The 18,832-nt window shown below is 47.5% G+C and overlaps 1 protein-coding gene across 4 annotated transcripts; it reads right to left on the bottom strand.

Moving 5' to 3' along the window:
* Nucleotides 1-2,697: 2,697 nt before the first annotated feature.
* Nucleotides 2,698-18,582, bottom strand: DUT (deoxyuridine triphosphatase). Of its 4 annotated transcripts, none has more exons than XM_075531551.1 (7): nt 17,134-17,845; nt 15,053-15,144; nt 13,702-13,746; nt 7,253-7,327; nt 7,055-7,125; nt 6,391-6,479; nt 2,698-3,319 (listed from the first exon to the last, which is right to left on the bottom strand). In XM_075531551.1, the coding sequence occupies exons 1-6, from the start codon at nt 17,436-17,438 to the stop codon at nt 6,423-6,425; spliced, it is 645 nt and encodes a 214-aa protein (XP_075387666.1). In that variant the 5' UTR covers nt 17,439-17,845; the 3' UTR covers nt 2,698-3,319; nt 6,391-6,422. The 4 variants fall into 4 exon arrangements, with proteins under 4 accessions (XP_075387666.1, XP_075387668.1, XP_075387667.1 ...); XM_075531553.1 differs by lacking the exon at nt 2,698-3,319 and adding an exon at nt 18,349-18,582 and having other exon boundaries at nt 6,020-6,479; nt 17,134-17,272; XM_075531552.1 differs by lacking the exon at nt 2,698-3,319 and adding an exon at nt 17,876-17,969 and having other exon boundaries at nt 6,020-6,479; nt 17,134-17,272.
* Nucleotides 18,583-18,832: the final 250 nt, after the last annotated feature.

The following is an 18,832-nucleotide window of genomic DNA, read 5'->3' as shown; positions in this document are numbered from 1 at the left end:
CCCTGAAAGGAATCTTCAACATGTCATCCCTTTTTTCTTTTTGGCTTTCAATGATTTTATTTTTATCGTGAGTGGGGGTTTACATTTCAGACCATCAACTCCGCATTCAACAGAATGAAAACTTCAGTTTAAGTTTTTCCACCTTTGCTCATTCTCTTTTTAGTGCAGAAAGGAGCAACAGCAAAAATAATGCGATGTAGCACCGATGAAGAATACAGCTTTCCTCCAGTTCCTAAATGCTTCCTCCCCACCCCACTACCATGATCCGAATTCTACCTTGCAAGTCTGGATAGAGCAGAGGCTGTACACTGGTGCAGATAGGAGCTGGAGGCACAGGGAACCCAGGGCGGACGATACCTTCAGGACCAGGGGTGTGAGGGGTGATACCGGGAGGGTAGAGGGTGAGTGGGTTGGAAAGAGGGAACCGATTACAAGGATCTACATGTGACCTCCTCCCTGGGGGATGGACAACGGAAAAGAGAGTGAAGGGAGATGTCGGACAGGGAAAGATGTGACAAAAAATAATTTATAAATTATCAAGGGCTCATGAGGGAGTGGGGAGCGGGGAGGGAGGGGGAAAAAAAAGGACCTGATGCAAAGGGCTTAAATGGAGAGCAAATGCTTTGAAAATGATTAGGGCAGAGAATGTACAGATGTGCTTTACACAATTGATGTATGTATGGATTGTGATAAGAGTTGTATGAGTCCCTAATAAAAAGTTTTTTTAAAAAAGGGATTGCATTTTCAACAAAAGACATTTTATATTTTCTTTTATTAAATTAATTTTAATAAACCATTTTATTGGGGGATCTTACAATTCTTATCACAATCCATCCATCAATTGTACCAAACACATTTGTACATATGTTGTCATAATTTCCAAAATATTTTCTTTCTACTTGAGCCCTTGGTATCTGTTCCTCTTTTTCCCCTCCCTCCCCCATCCTTGTAAGCCCTTGATAAATTTATAAATTATTTTTATATTTTATACAGTCCACTGTCTCCCTTCACCCACGTTTCTGTTGTTTGTCCCCTGGGGGGTGAGGTAAGTGTTTTAAGTCGACAATTGAGATCAATTCCCCCGTTCTCCTCCCATTCTGCCCCCACCTTCCCTCTATCTTCATGATATCTATACTCTAATTATTGGTCCTGAGGGTTTTTCTGTCCTGGATTCCATGTGTTGGAGGTTCTTATCTGTACCAGTGTATATGATCTGGTCTAGCAGGATTTGTAAGGTAGAACTGGGGTCATGAGAGTGGGTGGGGGAGGAAGCATTAAAGAACTGGAGGAATGTTGTATGTTTCATCAGTGCTATACTGTACCCTGGCTGGCTCATCCTTTCCTATAACTCTTCTGTGAAGGGATGTCCAATTGTCTACAGATGGGCTTTGAAGTTGTTCACATCTAAATGGTTGGTGTGCTTTTTCCATGTGGACTATGTTGCTTCCCTGGTAGATGGCCACATTAGCTTATGCACCCATTTTGTCTTCAGTGATCATGTCTGAAAGGTGAGCATCACAGAATGCCAGGTTAATAGAACAAAGTGTTCTTTCATTGAGGGAGGTCTTGAGTAGAGGCCCAATGTCTGGCAGCTATCTTAACCTATAAATATATGTACATAGAGCTGTATCATTATATAGAAATATATTTATGTCTAAGTTTATACCTCTATAGATGTCTTTTGCCTCCTAGTTATTTCCTGCTTCCTTTTACTTTCCTTCTGTCCCACTATCAAGTTCAACCTTCATTCATCTCTCTGTACTTCCTCTTGACTACGTTGTACTTGATCAACGCCGCCCCCCCCCCAGGCATTCTATGGCCTCCTCGCCATCAGTTTTAGCTCTCTTGTTGTTCCCTTGTCCTTAGATTTGTTGGCTCCCTGCTAGTTCCACACCTCCTCTCTCTCCCCTCCCCCACCCCCAAGTCATTGGCCCCATTGTTTTCTCCTCAGGATTGTTTATCCTGCCTATCTTATATGGGAGGAACTGTTCCAGGTCTGTGCGGACCCTTATGAATGTTGTCTGATTGGGTCTGAAGCAGTGCCAAGCCCTCCTGCCCCCCACCCCCTGAATCCAGAGTCTATTTTCAGAATTACTTGGGGGCTGCTGTTTTTCTCCCCTTGCTGCTCTGTTGTGCTCCCTTGGTGTGACGCCCTGGAGTGGGGCTGTCAGACAGTATAATTCCCAGACTGTGTCTCCGGTGCTGCCCCCTTAGCGCTGTGGGTCAGTATGGGGATGTCCTGTCTTGTGGTGAGGCTGACCCTATGGTCTTCTCTTTTCATTGGCTGCTCCAAGTGGGAATATTGTCCTCAAAGATTGGTGGGCCTGAATGATGTCCACACTCTTTCCCTCTTAGTTAGCTCCTGTGGGATCTGGGAAGACCTGACCTGCTCGACAGACTGTCTTTAGTTCTGTCTTCCGTAGTACATTCTTCTAGGGAGAGAGGTCGATGTAGCTGAGATTGGGGCTGGCCCAGCCTCACAGACCTCTGTTAGTTCACTGCTTCATGCCAGTATGTTGCCCTCAAGAGCTGGCACACCAGGTTGCGGTCTGGTCCCTCTCTTCCTTTCCTGTGGACACATAAACAGTACCATCCCCCTGGTGGATTAGTGCCCTGCTCTCCCCACAATGCCTTCATTTTCCCCTCCTTTTTTATCGCTCCCCCACCCCTTTTCTGCTTCTTTATATTGGTATACTGTACGCATCATTGGGTTTGGTCTATCCCCTGAACAAAAGACATTTGTATGCGAAAGAAATTCATCCCCTCCCCCTACACACACATCATGTTGCTTCTTGGGATGATGGTTTTTCTGAGGTAGAAGAATTATGGCAGGTACAAAGGATTGTGCCTTTTACATGAATGAACAGAAGAGAGCATTGTTTTAAATGCCCGGGAAAGGACCCGAGTGTTATTGTCTCTACTCGAATGATCACAGTGGTTTTGCATGTGAACGTTTCCGTCTGGGCTTCTATCCGAATCCCTGGGGCGAGTCCGGCCTAACTCAGTGCACGGGGGCGAGTCTGACCCCAGAGGGAGGGTAGAAGTGTCCACGTGGGCTTTTAAGACTGCCTCTCTGTAGGGAGTAGGACGCCTTTTGGAGTGGCTGGTGCCTGCTGGCCCAATAACCACGATACCACCAGGGCTCCTGGTCTGTAAGGATATTTACTAACATCCACATTAAATTTTGGCCTGCATGGCTCCGATCCATCTCTTTCACCTGCTTGCTGGTGATGTCCTATCACCACTGCCTGATGTGTACTAAGGAGATGTACACAGTAGGCAGGAAGAGGAAGCTGGGTGGTGCGGCTGGTCCACTCACCTACAAGGAAACGCAAAGATGGGCACATTGGAAAGTGGACCAAGAGCTGCTGAAGGGCAGTAGTGAATACAAAGGGCATGGGTTAGGAACCTCGTTGTGGATGACAACTTGGACTTCATACTAATAGTTATTCCAGTTGTGTCCCAAATCCACTCTTGACACTCTGATGTACTTATTTCACAAACCCCACGTGCCTTCAACTTTTCTAATAAAATACAGACACCCGGGAAATGAGGTGGAGAAAATAGTCAAATAGTATTCTCTATTTGGACAGGTCACAGAAATAGTTGGAAATTCAAATGTCCTGCCCTGACACCTCAGCCTACAAACTCAGGACTGATCCACGGCTTCCTTTCCCGATCGCCACCAGCCTGTTCATAAAGGGAGCATCTGGCTCATCTGTGGATTCTCTCTGCTGGTGTGGACAGCATGAAGCGTAAGGGTGGACAGAGGAGCACTGAGGGCGAGCTGCACGAGAAGAGGAAATCTCCCCGGGAAATGAGACTCCTGCACTGGTTGGTTACTGCTATTCCATGTGTTGCAAATCTGAGCACCGTAGATTGTAGCCGCACATGTGAGGCTTATGCTTCTCAAATGCCGCCGGGAGAGTTTGGTTGCTTTTCTCCTGGTGAGGAAGACCTTGCCCGAGAAAGGAACAATCCTCTGGCTTCCCTCAGTCATCAACTGGATCTGATCCATTGGAAGAGAAGCGGGGAGGGGGGGGGCGCTTAGCAAGCAGGCCTCATTAGCATAGGGCTTTCACCAACTAGGAAAGCAGTCTGGGCCAAAGACACCCCAGCAAAGTTCAGCGGATTGTGAATTAATCTCTTACAGTGATGCAGAGCAGCTTGAAGATTACCTCGCCTGTTTGTTCTACATGGTACTGTTGTTTTGAACTTTGTGCCCTGGAATTATTTCAGTTTCTCTCATCTTAAGGTGCTGAAGGTACCTTTAGGGTTTTCCTTTACTATTTATCTGTGCCCATTAGAGTATGTATACTTCCCTTTGAGGCTGGCGCTTTGTCTTGTGCTGCTGCTGGAACAGAAATAACCCAGCTGGGGAGCCTGGACAAACAAGTGGACTCTCAGTGTAGCCTGGCAGTGGGAGCTTTGGCTCTCAGTTGAAGGAACTTTTTTGTCTGTTGGCTCTGGTGGAAGATCATGCTCATCCATCTTCTCCCTATCCTCAGCACAGGGACCCCAGATCCAAAGACATGCTCAGCTTCTGGTTCCGCTTTCTTGGTGAAAGGAGTCTTGAAGCACCTGAGTTTCTTCTAGAACAGCAGTTTTCAACCTGTGGGTTCCCACTCTTTTGGGAGGTGCCTGATTCATAACAGTAGCAAAATTAGTTATGAAGTGGCAACAAAAATGTTATCATTGGGGGGTCACCACAACATGAGGAACTTTATTGAAGGGTCATGGCATTAGGAAGGTGGAGAACCAGTGGCTTAGACCAGAGTGCTTCCTGTGTCCTCAGCTTGTTGAAACATTTCCATTGGTGTTCCCTCAATTTCTAGAGCCTGATTTTTAACTAATGCGGTCATTGCAGCCTGGACGATTTCCTTCAGGACCACTGGTGCTGGATCATACACTACCTCTTGAAATAGCTGGATGTCAACCAATTAATTTTGGTACAGTAACGCATGAGTCATACATTAATAGATGTTTGCAGATGCGTCTTCATTTTCTGAAGTGGGGGGTATGGTAGAATGAAGACAAACTGCACCTCCATCAATCAGTATATTTGTGTAAGATGAAATAGGATTCTTATATGCAGAGAAATGACTTTCAGTTGGCAGGCTGTTTTCTTAATATTCAACTACTCTTTGACATAAAACTCTTACCCACAAGTGTCTACATTTATTTCTCTAGTCCACCCTCACACAGCTTCCATGATTACAGCCTCAGAAGCGCATTGAGTAGTTCTATCTGTCCTGGAGGGTCACTGTGATGGGAATCCACTCTATGGCAGTGGTTTCTGGTACCAACTGAATAAATGGTGTTGTATTCTTTCCTAGGACATATATCTACTTGTTCCATTTGTTCTGAGGGTCAATCTACGAATCTGCCAGTATCCCCCTCGTCCCAGATTGAGAGTCCATTGATCCTGCTTCCAGCCCGGCAGGTGACACAGCAAGCCTTTCCAATCTGGAATCTTTAGGACTATCAGAACATCAATCGTATTCCAGGAGCCGCCTCTACTCCAAAGCCAACATGCTCTGGTCTGCCGTTTCTCACACAGTGGCTCCGCCCTTGAGACAGTGCCCACATGGACGCATGTTCCAGGATTTGAATAAACTGTAGCAGGGCTTTCATCAACGTCTGTATTTTCACATGCTCTACTACTTGGCTGCTCAAAGACACTGAGTGGGAGTTGGGTTTTGGGTCCACTTGGCCAGGCCAGGATCTCCTCCACAAGCTGACATAACCTAGCACGATTGAATGCACGATGGGCTCTGCTGGGAGCAGCCAGATAGTGGTGGGAAGAGGAGGGTGGAGTGCAACCCCTTACTCAGCTCACAATCCTGGCGATGCACTGTTGGGGTGTGGCCTACTTCATGCATAAAAGTTGAGAATTCTCTTCTTACTCGTCTGGATCCTACATCTATCTGGCTCATTTACGCACCACATTGCCTGAAAACCATAGGATTAAAAAACACGTTTCCCCACCAGCCAATCAAGGAACAAGTAGGACACCAAGTACCCTTCACCCTCCTTTTTATTACCTTCTAGTCCAGCTTATGCAGTAAGTTATATCTGCGATAGAATTCAAATTTCTTAATTAAAAGACAATGCTTGTGGATTACAAATAAAAGTATTTCGTGAATGAGATCTATGTATTTTTTTTGTATTTGTAAACGAGGTAAACATTTTCGCAGAATGAACCCAAAACAACTTACTACATCAAGCGACCAAGCACAGATGGCACAGGACGGTCAAACAGAAAAACACTGAAGTCCCTGTGGTCCCAACAAAGCGTTTCCAAAGGCATTAGTTAGCACTGCAGCACGGAAGTGCAAAACCACATGAGTGAAAAGTCTTTATTTTACAAAGGGATTAGAAAATACTAACAGAAGGTGCATTTCCAATTCTTGGCCTAAGTCTTAGTTCTTTCCAGTGGAGCCAAAGCCCCCTGAGCCCCTTTCAGTGTCATCCAAAGCCTGAGAAGACATAAGAGTGGAAAAACCCGCAGTTAATTTTAGAGTGTTTCAGTTCTCTGACTGAAAACTTTTAATACATTTAGTCATGCCATATCTTTTCAAAAGAAACACTGGGAGAACCATTAAAAAGTTCAGTGTACTAGAAAGTGTTACTATTTTTAAAAGCTAAGGAAATACTGCAATTTCAAAGGACAAATTATTTATTAGCCAAAGTAATGCTCGGTATGCCTACATAAAAACATTACAAGAATTCTACAACTAAAGATTTAAGTTTTACTCAAACTAGGGCTAGGCATGTATACGTAACACAGCTAGTTATAAATGAGCCCTGGTGGCATAGTGGTTAGGTGTTGAGCTGTCCACAAGGTGGGCAGTTCGAAACCACCAACAGCTCTGTGGGAGAAAGTCTGGGCTTTCTACTCCCGTAAACAGTCTCAGAAACCCACAGGAGTCATGATGAGTCAGTCTTGATTCGATGGCAGTGAATTACCAAGTGCCTATCAAATCTCAAAGTTGTATTTCCCATCCTTTATTTCCCACCCTTCAACCCCTGTCCCAGCTTGTACGGCACTTACTTGAACTTCCTCTAGTTCTGGATAAAAAATCCGCTCACAAATGAGCTGTGCAATCCGATCACCCTTTTTGACTTTGAGAGAGAAAAAAGTTTATTAGTGATTTTTTTTGCTGCATTATCTACATTCTGTGCTACTGAAAGCGAACTAACTAGGTGTAGCTAACAAAATTCATGATATTCAAGAGCACCCATAACATACCTTCAAATTTTTCTTTGCCAAAATTAAACAGAACGACACCAACATTTCCTCTATAATCTTCATCTATGACACCAGCTGGAGAAAAAGAAAATGAAATTAGCTGAAGTTTTGCTACCAGAACAGTTTTTATTAGTGTTGAGACTGATTCCAGCTCACAGTGACTCACAGGGCAGACTAGCATTGCCTATACATTGCATGGCTGTTCTCCTTGGTACAGTGTTCTCTTGCACTGTGGCTTGGGCCTGAACCACCAATCTTTGTCTAAGCAGTGGAGGCCTTCAGCACCGCACCGCCAAGGCTTCTGTGACCAGAACACTCATGGTTTAAAAATACCTCGAGATCATTTTTACCCAGCTTTTTCTTTTTTTATGTAAAAGCATTAACAGTGCTGCTATTTGCAAGAATGCAATATTCATTCTTACAATAAACCGTTTTTTTGCTTTGTTACCATGTAAAGTAAAACTAAGAAATCATGTTATTAGAACTCAAGTAAAAATATAAAAATGGTTCCAATTTTGTAACCTGTTGTTTCTATTATACAGTGCCAGGTCCAAGCTGAGTGTAGGTGAGAGCATCTGACGTGTTCTCTTCAAGCCACAGTCTACCTGCTGCACCCCGTCAGACACTAGAAACAAACTAGGGTTTGGGGTTTTAGAGGCTTTTTCTGGTAGCAAAGCTCTTGCTTTAGCTTCTCACTAGTCTCCAGACTGAAATATGATTACCGTATATATTCGTGTATAAGCCGAGTTTTTCAGCACATTTTTTTGTGCTGAAAAACTGGGGGGTTCGGCTTATACACAGGTCAGTGGAATGATTGGATGTCATCTGGTCAAGCCCAACTAACAAAGGGGAAATCTCATGAAGCCTGACATAGAGTTAATAGCAAAGTGGGTTCGATGCATGGGAAGACATTCCAGGGACATGGTGCGACATGCCTTCCAGAAACGTAGTATTAATAATGCTATAGATGGCAGTGAAGACTGCGCTTTGTATGAAAATGACAGCAGTGATGGTGATGACAGTGATCTCAGTGAGGACAGCGTCTATGATGACCTCATACTAGCTGAAGCTCTGCACTGGGATATGGATGATGATGAGGAATCCAGTTTTGAAGGATTTTAACTCTTTACATTTTAGCTTGGTTGCTGATTGAGCACAGGGAATAGTACTCTTAAGGTATCATTGTTTTGTTGAACCTATTTTCCACTTACTGTGCTGGTTTACTAATGTTAAATGACTTGTCCTTTTATTTGTTTATTTAAAATAAATATTTAAATACATGACCCCACTGATGTCTCAAGTTTTAGTAATTTTATTTTAATTTGTTTTGATTATTGAAACTCACCAATAGCAGGTTGGCTTATATTTGAGTATATACAGTAAGTCATAAATTAAAATGTCCAAAAGCCTGAAGATCTGGAATAGAGTAAGTCAACAGTGACATGGCGAAGTAGTATTCTTGCAAATAGCAGACACTGCTAATGTTTTTACATTAAAAAGGTAAAAACGCAGCAAACCCTTTGGTTCGTGCTGCTCCTTTTAATTTGAACCGCCATCGTTTCTTAGAGACTGCTCCTGCAGAAGCCATGACCACATGGAACTCTGTATGCCCAATGCCTATGGGAGACTATGGACCCAAGGGCAGGAAATCTGGGCAGGAGAAAGACTTGAGCCAAGGCGCTGCCACGGTCTAGAGAACTATGCCTACCCACTATTATCTTTGGGCCAAGAATTTGCAATGTTTCCAAAAATACAAGTCACAGATAATGTAGATTAGTGTTTCCCGAACAGACACTATTGCTTCCTTGGGGGTGCTAGAATGATTCAAGGGACACTAAAAAGCAGACACTTCATCCTGGATTATGGGGTCTGTACAAGTGTGAACTGCTTGAGGGAGGCAGAGTAATTTTTTTTCTGACAAGGGGGTGGGGGAGCAGGTCAAATAAATTTGGGTACCTACAGGCCTTCTCAACACGCCCCCCCCCCCCGTCAATGATATAGATGAATATTCCATTCAATGACCTAACGAAGCACATGGTACCCGCTATTCTACGGGGCAAAGATGGGTCTTTTCACCCCGGTAGAGTTACAGCCTCTGGAACACCCGGGGGCAGCTGCTATGAGTCGGAATCAACTTTATGACACTGAGTTTGACTTTGTTTTTTTAATTTTAAAAAAGGTAATTCTAAGAAGCCCCGATGGTGTCCTGGGTTACACATTGGGCTACTGACCACAAGGTTAGCAGTCCCGAAACACCAGCTGCTTCACAGGGAAACGATGGGGCTTTCTACACTTGCAAAGTCTCACAATCTCCAAAGCCCACAGGGCAGTTGCACTTCCTCCCTTAGGCTCACTACCGAGTGGGGCTCAGCTCTACGGCACTGAGCTAGGAGCTGGCTGCTGAGTCAGTGACGACGGTCGGAGTGCAGCTACCTGCCCCAGGAGCTTCCAGGGTGCCTGACTGGGCTCAAACTGCCAGTATTTGGGTAGGAGCCAGGTGCTGAACCATTTGCGCCACTCTGGAACGCCGAGGTACATTCAGAGAGCAGCGGCAAACGAACCAAGCTGGACTCCTGCGCTTCTTACAAAGTTCCTGACACAACCCTTCCGAAGCCGGAATCAAAGGTAAGTGCTGGACAGTGAGAAGAGCGAGCATGAGTGGGCTGAAAGGCAGTTGAGGTAGTTCAGCTCATGTTCAGACTGAGGGGGAACCAACAGTGTATTCTCTTCTGGTTGAGGCAGCATGAAGCCCCGGTTTCTTCCCCCAGTCCCAGCTGACCGTTAACAAGACTTGATATAAAGATGGCATCAGTCCTTTCCCACATCGCCTACAAGGAGCAGGTTGTGACTGAGTTAGCAAAGACACTCTTAGTGGAGTCTACTTCTTTGCTGGAACAGCCAACCAGACTGCAAAGCGCCCGCTAGGATTTACCTGCCAAAGAGTGAAGTGACGACAACGTGGCCTGACTGACCCCAGAGAGCTTTTGTTTCTAGTGTATTAGAAAACGGTTCTCCAGTGTCTTCACCAAGCAATACAAATACAGATAAAATGAAAATGTTCCTTCTTTCTCTGAGATAGCCAAGGCTGGGATGCTACCTGTTACCCCCTTGCTTAAATGTCACAATCTTTCAGGTTAACGTAACTGAATCTCTATAATCGTTCTTTTTAAATCCATAAAATAAACACAGTCCCACTATTTCTGTGGAACTATCCTCTCAAATATCAGAAGACACTGAGTTTACTTTCACACTTTTGGCTCTAACAAACAAAGTAGTCATTTGCATATAGTGCACTATTAGTGTTTTATTCTTATGAAAGCAGATTCAAAACAGCATTGTCCTGGGACGAAGCAGGCATATAGTGAAAAGTGTAATGGATATTGGTAGACAGCGCTGAAAAAGCAAAGGAGCAGTAATCTGAACATCCATTGGTAATGTTTCCAGATCCCGCCTCAACCGGAGGGCAGCAGTCTTTGCAAGTGCCCGAAGTTATGAGTCCCACATGGCATCTATTGCCTTCCTCTACTCTGCAGTTCCCTGAGCATCAGTCAGGCTGCCGTTCCCCACACCCATAGGAGACCTGACTGGCTCTTCTTCATTATGAATTTTACAGCAAGAACACAACGGTGAGTAATAAAATGTAGGTGTCCCAGGTTCCATAGGACCCAGATGCCATTGTGACTTTCAAGAACAATCCCAGGTGTACCCTGTTTCTACGTAAAGAAGAAAAGCATTCGGGATATTTCTCTTCATGAGAAAGCTGAGAGTAATTTGACGTTTTCACTGGAAAATCACTGGCAGAGTGATTAACTGACCTCAGGCAATAGTTTTACTGTGTCAGGACGCTGGCATGTCATTTGCTGGAAACCGGCTTCAGACAAACGCCCCACACCCACCAGATGGGAGTTCTCCAGAGTCCTGCAGACACAGCCCCTCCCTTTGACCCTCACTGAAAACAAGACTGTGGCCGCCTCTGGTATAACTTGTGCCTCAAAGAGCTGTAAGATGCTCGGAATCCAAAGCACAGCGCTATGTAATTTTATGAATACTATTATACCAACCACCAGGCAAACAAAGTTGCCATTTCTTTTACATGTGTTCTTTTCAGAGGACTGTCTGAAATGAGCAAAAAATTAGTAGCAAAGGTCAAGAAGAGTTTCCACATTAAAAAAAAAAATCTCTGACATTGGGTCCGGCATGATTTGCCTGCTCTGGGGCCGTGGGCGTGTCCGAGGCCTCCCCAACATTACTGCCAGCCCTCACAGCTCCGACACAGGCCCATGCAGATTCACTTAGCTGCTGAGGACACCAGGGCTCAGGAGGGTTCAACACCGATGTCCTTATAGACCCAGACACTCCCTAACCCTGTAGTTTCTCTATCCTTTGACATTTTTTTACCAATCTTTTAATCCCTTAAGCAACAATCCTTACTTACCATTCTTGACCTGGTAAAAGTACTTGAAATTCAACCATAATTTAATGAGCCCCGATTGCTCAATCTCAGTCAGCTGTCAATCTCCACTGTTTGTTATTCTCAGTCCCCAAAAGTACCTCCAGGCTCCTGTCTTACCCTGCAGCACCACCTAGAGGCACTAAGGAGACACCAACCTGAAATAAACCACACACCACCCTCTGGAAGATTCCGACTCATAATGACTCTATAGGCCAGAGACCTGCCCCCATGGCAGACTATTAACTGTTTATAGGTGGAGGAAGTCTAGCCTTTGAGGGCTTTAAACCACTGAGCTTGCAGTTAACAGCTTCCATGGCTCTTTCAAGGGGACACCAGGCCTTTCCAAGTTGGTAGGCAGGGGAGGCAGGCCTGAGACTATGTATAGAAGAAACCTCATCATGTGTTGACACCTTGCAGTGGAACACACTAGTGAGCTAATCCCAAGAGATGCTTGGTTGGTGATGGGGAAGCCAGCTGAGCATAAGCCCATCCCAGCTCGAGGGCCTCTGTAGCACTGGGCAGGGCAGAACTGCCCCGGACGCAGACTGCCACACCTTTCTCCCACAGCGCTCCCGACTTGGTCGACTCACGCCACCAACCTTACAGTTCACTGTGGAATGCTTAACCACTGTGCCACCAGGGCTCCTGGACAGGGGGTGAAAAGCAGGGGTTTGGAATGCCCCGGATGAAGACAGCGGCGTCTAGTAGTATTGTCCACGTGGGGTCCTATCTGAGCCAGTTCACTCATCTCTAACAGCACAGGGTTGTTGAGGGTGAGACATGCTTATAAAGCCCTTGGTGCAGTGGGTGTCACAATACATGTGCTCCTACTTTTGTCTTACTTTAGAAGGGCCCCTGAGAGAACAGCTTTGTTCAACTGGCGGGAATGGGAGGACCTAGCGCACACTTATCTGGGGGCCCAGAAGTCTTCAGTGAAGTGGTCGCTCACCACCAATGAGACCCCCCTGCCCAGTAAGTTGGAAATTCAGAGGGGGGGAGGGGCTATCAGGAGGGCAAGATGTCCCTTTCAGTGAGGGGGCAGTGGTTGGTGATCCTATAGCAAGGCCATTCATAGAGGAGACTGGGGCCACTTCATGGAGGAGGAGGCTGGGTGAGGAAGGCGCTGACTGCGTAACCCCAGTATGGCTTATTAGAAGGACACAGGTGCTGCTGAGGTCTTTCTTGACAAAAACCGTAAACGGGGAAGACAATCTGTTTTTGTATTTTGCCAAACATGCTGGCTTTTGTATGGAAATACAAAATCCTCACTCACTTCACTGTAGACCTGGATTTTCTAAAATCTTTTGCTTAAACAATTACTTCTGACACAAAAGCTTTAATCTTTCCCTTTGCAGTAACAAGCGTTAAGAGTGATTTGGGGCTGAATGCAAATCATCACCAGCTGCTGTCAGGGAGCCACTCTCAGAAACCCATAGGGCAGCGGTTCTCAACCTGTGGGTCGCGACCTCTTTGGGGGAGGGGAGAGGGTCAAATGACCTTTTCATAGGGGTCATCGATTCATATGAGTAGCAAAATGACAGTGATGAAGTAGCAAGGAAAGGAATGTTATGGTTGGGGGGGGGGTCATCACCGCATGAGGAGCTGTGTGAAAGGGTGGCGGCGTGAGGAAGGTTGAGAACCACTGCTCTAGGGCTCTTCCACCTAGTCCTACAGGGTCTCTCAGTCGGCTCTAACTCCACAGCAGTGTGCTTGAGTCTTGCACACTATCAGGTCCTGTGTCAGACACCGTCTACTTACCATGTTAGCTAACTAACATGCACTGCACATGACTGTCATCTAAAAATTAGAGCTGATCACATAGCTTTTCAAAGCACAAAGTACTTAGCTACTTACTTCAAATATGAACACTTGTACAAGTCACAGCCCTAGCCTTTCCTTGAAGATAAAATTAAAAATCTGTCATTTGAATACTACCTTTTAAGCAAAGACATAGCAAATACTTATCATTATTTAAAGAAAAATGCAAGTATTTTACCTCCTACATCTATGAAGTGTTTTGCAGCCAAGCCAGAACGTGGAGCTAAAAAACAAAGGGGAAAAAAATCTTTTATTAAGGGAAGGACAATACTGGGTATGACCGGCACAATTTAGGCACATTATTCTCAATTCCTATGTCACCTTCAAATTAACTTTATCAGGTGTTTCTTGATTCAATTTCAAATATATAGTTATTTACTTTGGAGAAAAATAGACAATAAAAATGTACACCACCTTCAACAATTTCTACATGGACAATTGATGACACTGTCTACGTTCTTTAAATGTGTCACCTCTCTGTATAATGTTTCCCAACCTGTCTTACCACCATGAACAAACTCATTGACCTCTAAGCTTCTTATCTACCCTTTCAAGCTGTCCTTTCCTTTGGAAAAGGTCCTGTGGGGTCAAGTGGGCGGTCAGCCCAAAGGAGACCCATCATCACGGAGAGGGCTTGACAGTGGCCGCAGCAATGGGCTTCATTGCGAGGATGTGCAGTTTCCTTCGGCTGTACACAGGGTCACTGGGAATCGGAACACCAACAGCATCATTCTGGTTCAAAGGCCGTTTGAGCTCCAGGTTTCAAGATTTCTTGGGGCTAATAATTTAGGGTGGTTATGGTTCCAGTTTGAATTGTGTGAGCATTCAAAACTCTGCTCTGCCCTTATCTACCCCGTCTCCTGACACTACTAACACCACACCCTGCCCCTGCTACACACACACACACACACACACACACACACACACACACACACACACTCAAAAACTCTGACAATGTAGTCAATGGTCTCAAGTTTGTGTTTACTTTGAGGTGAGTCAAAAATGAATTACGAACTCTCATCGCTGTCTTCACAAAGTATAGTCTGATCCTGGAGTGGGGAGTTGGCAGTTACCCTGGAAAATGTTCCCGTTAAAAAAAAATCACCTACATTTTCAGCTTTTCTCACAGGCAGTTGTGAAAAAACAGAAGCTGCGGAACTTAGGCTCAAGTAAGGAGTCAGAAATGACAGGGTGGAAAGAGACGGCGGCAGTTATGTAAATGAGTTTCTGTGAGGCTGCACTTGCCACACCAGAAGGTTCCTCTTTCTATTAGGAAGTAGGCTGAGTAGAGTCCCTTCACTCATTTCTACACCAAGTGAGACTAGGCAGAATATCCTGCAAGGGGAAACTAAATCAAGAGATAAACCAGACTCACTGTTATCAAGCCCTTCCCAACACATGCCGGGGACAGAGCAGAACTGAGCTCCACAGGGGGTTCCGGGCTGCCATCTTTGCAGAAGATTGCCAGCTTTTTCTGTGGTGTCGTTGATAAACCTGGCAAAGAGCTACCTGTTCATGAAGTCACTTACCTACTCTTCCATAACAGCCAGAAGGCACAGCGATCTGAATGTCCGTCTTCACCAAGGCTTTCTCCATGGGTGGGACTGTATAGTCATAGGCACTGAAAAGTTGAAAGTGTTTTATAAATAAGGTTAATTCATGCAACCTTGGCTTCCACAAACAATACCTTAATATATATGTGTGTGTATATGTATAGATAGATATAGATAGGGAGCTGTTTTTCTCGAGTCAGCAGTTTTGGTAGGGGGACAGGGGTGGCCATGTGCTCATTTACACTATCTTATTGGGGAAAAGAGGTACATACTAAAAGGGGACAGAAAGGCAGACCCAAAGGTGTCTCACTAACAAAGTATAAAAACAGGATGAAGAAAGGACCAAGAAAAAGGGTGAAGAATGGCTAACAATTGTTAATACACATTTAGTAAATTCTGTACGATGTGCCAGGCAGTTTTAACTTTCTTAGATACTTTAATTCTCATTTCATATATTCCTATACTTGTTTAAAATTTATTAATTGGGAGTTAATATTCCTATTCTTGTTTTTAAAAAATTATTAATTGGGAGTTAATATATCTTTTCATTCCATAGTTCAATCACAACAAGCGGTATCGTGCAATTGCTACCAGTTTCCAAACTTTCTTTTCCTTCCTGGACTCCTTTAAATTGTCTCCTATTCATATTTTTAAACCTTATTCAATTCTCAGAACAGTCCTCTAAGAGATCATGGGAAAATCTGGGTGGAAAAAGTAAGGGCGAGAGGGAGGGAGGGCTGTGCTACATGCATTGTGCTTGGCTTGGCTGTTTATCTGCCTGTGTCCACTGACTTCGATGGTGGAGGGACAGAGGTGCTCAGTGAATAGGCCCCGAAGATGATGTTGCTGAGAAACTAAACCTTTGAGGTCACCTAACACTTACTGCTTCGGTTGTGATGACTGTAAGTTCCTTCCTTGATAGCAACAGAAGAATCTTTCAGTACAAGCAGAACTGGAAGTCACTTTGAAGTCCCTAACTAAGCCTGGCAAAGTGGTGCTGGGTTTTCACTCCCTTCCTCTTTACATACATTTTTCTCCTTCACTACAGGGATCCGTTATGCCCACAGGGATTTCAGTACAGAGTATTCACCTATGTGTTATTAGGATACTTAACCATCTTAAATCGAAGTCTCCCCACCATTGAGTCAGATTCCTACTCATAAAGACAGACAGACCCTAGAGGGTGGGGTAGAAAAGCCCCTATGGTGTAACTTTTTGGGAGTAGAAAGCCTTGTCTCTCACCCAGCGGAGCTGCAGGTGGTTTCAAACTGCTGACCTTGTGGTTAGCAGAACATGTAACCATGAGGTCACCAGATCAAGTCAAACTACATGGCTGCTGTAACCCACTGCAGGGCATTCTTTCGGACTGATAACACTGCAGGGAAGACCAGAACTGCTGGAGGGTCTCTGGGCTGTTACTCTTTACATAAGTAGACCGGCACAGCTTTCTCCCAGGAGGCTGATAGATTTGAACTGTAAACTTTTCTGTTAGCAGCTGAGTGACTTCAACCCCTGCACCACCAGGCTCTACTTTTCCATGAGAAGTTAACGGGCTGAACTTACATCTTTTTCAACTACAACAGTCTGCAGAGGGGCGGGGAAGAAGTGCAAGGCCCTCAATAGGATGGACTGACTCTGGCTGCCACATGGGTATGGTACAGGACAAGGCAGTGTTTCGCTCCCTTGTGTAGAGGGTCACTATGGGTCAGAACCGGCTGGACGGCACCTCAACACCACCACCACCTTTCAAATTGGTGTTTCAGGCAGCACACTGCCAACATCGAAACAAACACCGCCTGGCGCTACAGAACCCACAAACGTGAGTTCCTTTGCTGGGGAGGCGCAGTCCGGTACGCGTGCTCACTGTAAGGTCAGTGGTTCAAATCCACGAGCTGCTTCGGGAGTTAAAAAAGAGGCTGTCTGCGCGCACAGAGTCCTACAGCCTGGGACACCCTCCACAGGGTCGTTACGAGTCCCAATCGACTCGACGGCAGGCGATTTGGGCCGAAGGCAAGGGTGGGAGGTCGGAGGCTGGGGGCGCGCGGAGCCCCACTCACCTGTACAAGTCGTAGCCCGCCGCCCGCGCGGACCCCCGGGTGGGGGCTGTGGCGTGCTCCGAGAGCTTGGCAAAGCGGAGCCGCACGGCGCCCTCCTCCGCAGGCCGGGCCCGCTTGCTGGGAGAGCCCACGAGAGCGGCTTCGGAGCACGGCATGGCAGCGCGACGACGGGCGGAGAGCGGGAGCGCACCGGGAGCAGAGGGGGCGAGAGCGCGCGGGACGCAGTCAGTGGCGGGCGGCGAGTCAAGCTTTCCCGCCAGCAACTCCCGGCGCCGCCCGCCCCCTCGGACGAGCCCACTGGTCATGGCGGGAGGGGGACGGTAGACCCACAACGCGGGCGGGAAGCCCACTACGGGGAGCAGCTTTGAGGCCAGTAACGACGAGCCTTTTCCCGATTTCCTACTCAAAGGAATGGCTCGCTGGAGCCCGGAGCTGCGCGCGCAGAGGAAACAAAGCCCCGCTTCTCCCCCCACGACGGGGCTCGAATGGACTCGTCCCCGCGCGCTCAGGGCCGCGCAAGCGCACTCACGCGCTCGGGGCCGCGCACGCGCACTCGCCCCACGCTCGGCCGGCGGCTACAAGCAGCGCGAGGGCTCCCTTCTAGCGGGGCGGGTTCCAGCCCTGGGCCCGCCCACCTCCTCGCCTCGGGCGGCAGGCCGAGGACGGGGATCGCGGGGCCGCGCACACTCCCCCCCGCAGCCCGAGCAAGCGTGTCCTTGCCGCCTGGGCCCCCCGACTTTACTGGCTCTGGTGGAGCCTCGGCGTAGGCCGTGAGCGCGGGACAGCGGCCGCAGCGTCCTCGGCAGCATGGCGCCCTCGGGGGCGGGGCCTGGCCCGGAAAGTCCCACGGCTTCAAAGCCCCGGCCACTCGCCCGTCTCCTAGCAACGACGACGGTCCAGAGTGGAGGGGAGGTCCTCTCTCGTAGGGCCAGCGCACGCGGGGGCCATTTCCGCCCCAGACCCGCTGCCGGCTGGGGCTGCAGGCGCGGCCCGCGCACGTGACCTTGGAAGCTGGAGCCGCCGCCAACAGCGTAGCGAGCCACCGGGGAGGCGGGGTGCTGGCCTTGGTCCCCAAAGTCGCTGCGCCCTGCTGCTTCAGCTTCCCTCCCACCCCCCGGTCCCCTTGACTGTGTGGTGCGCGCGCTTCCCCCCACCCACCCCGCGGTCCCAGTTTCCCGACAGTGGCCGTGGCCCTGGGGCGCGGCGAGGATTTACCTGGGGCGGTGCCGCCCGCGGCCATCACATCCCAGCTCCGCGCGCGGTCCCCTAGGGCGCCGCGCCCTCGGCTGTGAGCGCGGCCGGGTTTCGTCTCCTGGCGGCGCCAGCGCAGGCCTGACGAGTGGGTGCTCGAGGTGGCTTCGGGACACCCTTAAAAGCCCGTCCCCGCGTGTGTCGATGGCGCCACAAAAGCACAGAGAGGGACCTCGCAGTGGTCCTCAGCCACAGCGCTAACTTAGAGAGGGGAGGATGAGTAGGCACAACCACCTCCAGGACTGGCGCAAAAAATCGGAAAATGAGATGCACACTTATGGCCACAGACACAAACTTGTCAGGACGTACGGACGCTGAAGTGGCTGTGGCGCAGCCATAAACTAGGACAGGTGGCCAGCTGTTGGGACTCTTCAGACCACCTGGCTGGGTCTTTCCTTACAGGGCCTGCGGATTCTGTCTCCTTTATGGGCTCCCCCTCTTTCATTCC

This window comes from Tenrec ecaudatus, chromosome 14 (genome assembly GCF_050624435.1).
Source record: "Tenrec ecaudatus isolate mTenEca1 chromosome 14, mTenEca1.hap1, whole genome shotgun sequence".
NCBI classification, from domain to species: domain Eukaryota; kingdom Metazoa; phylum Chordata; class Mammalia; order Afrosoricida; family Tenrecidae; genus Tenrec; species Tenrec ecaudatus.
This window is presented reverse-complemented; position numbering and strand designations above follow the sequence as displayed.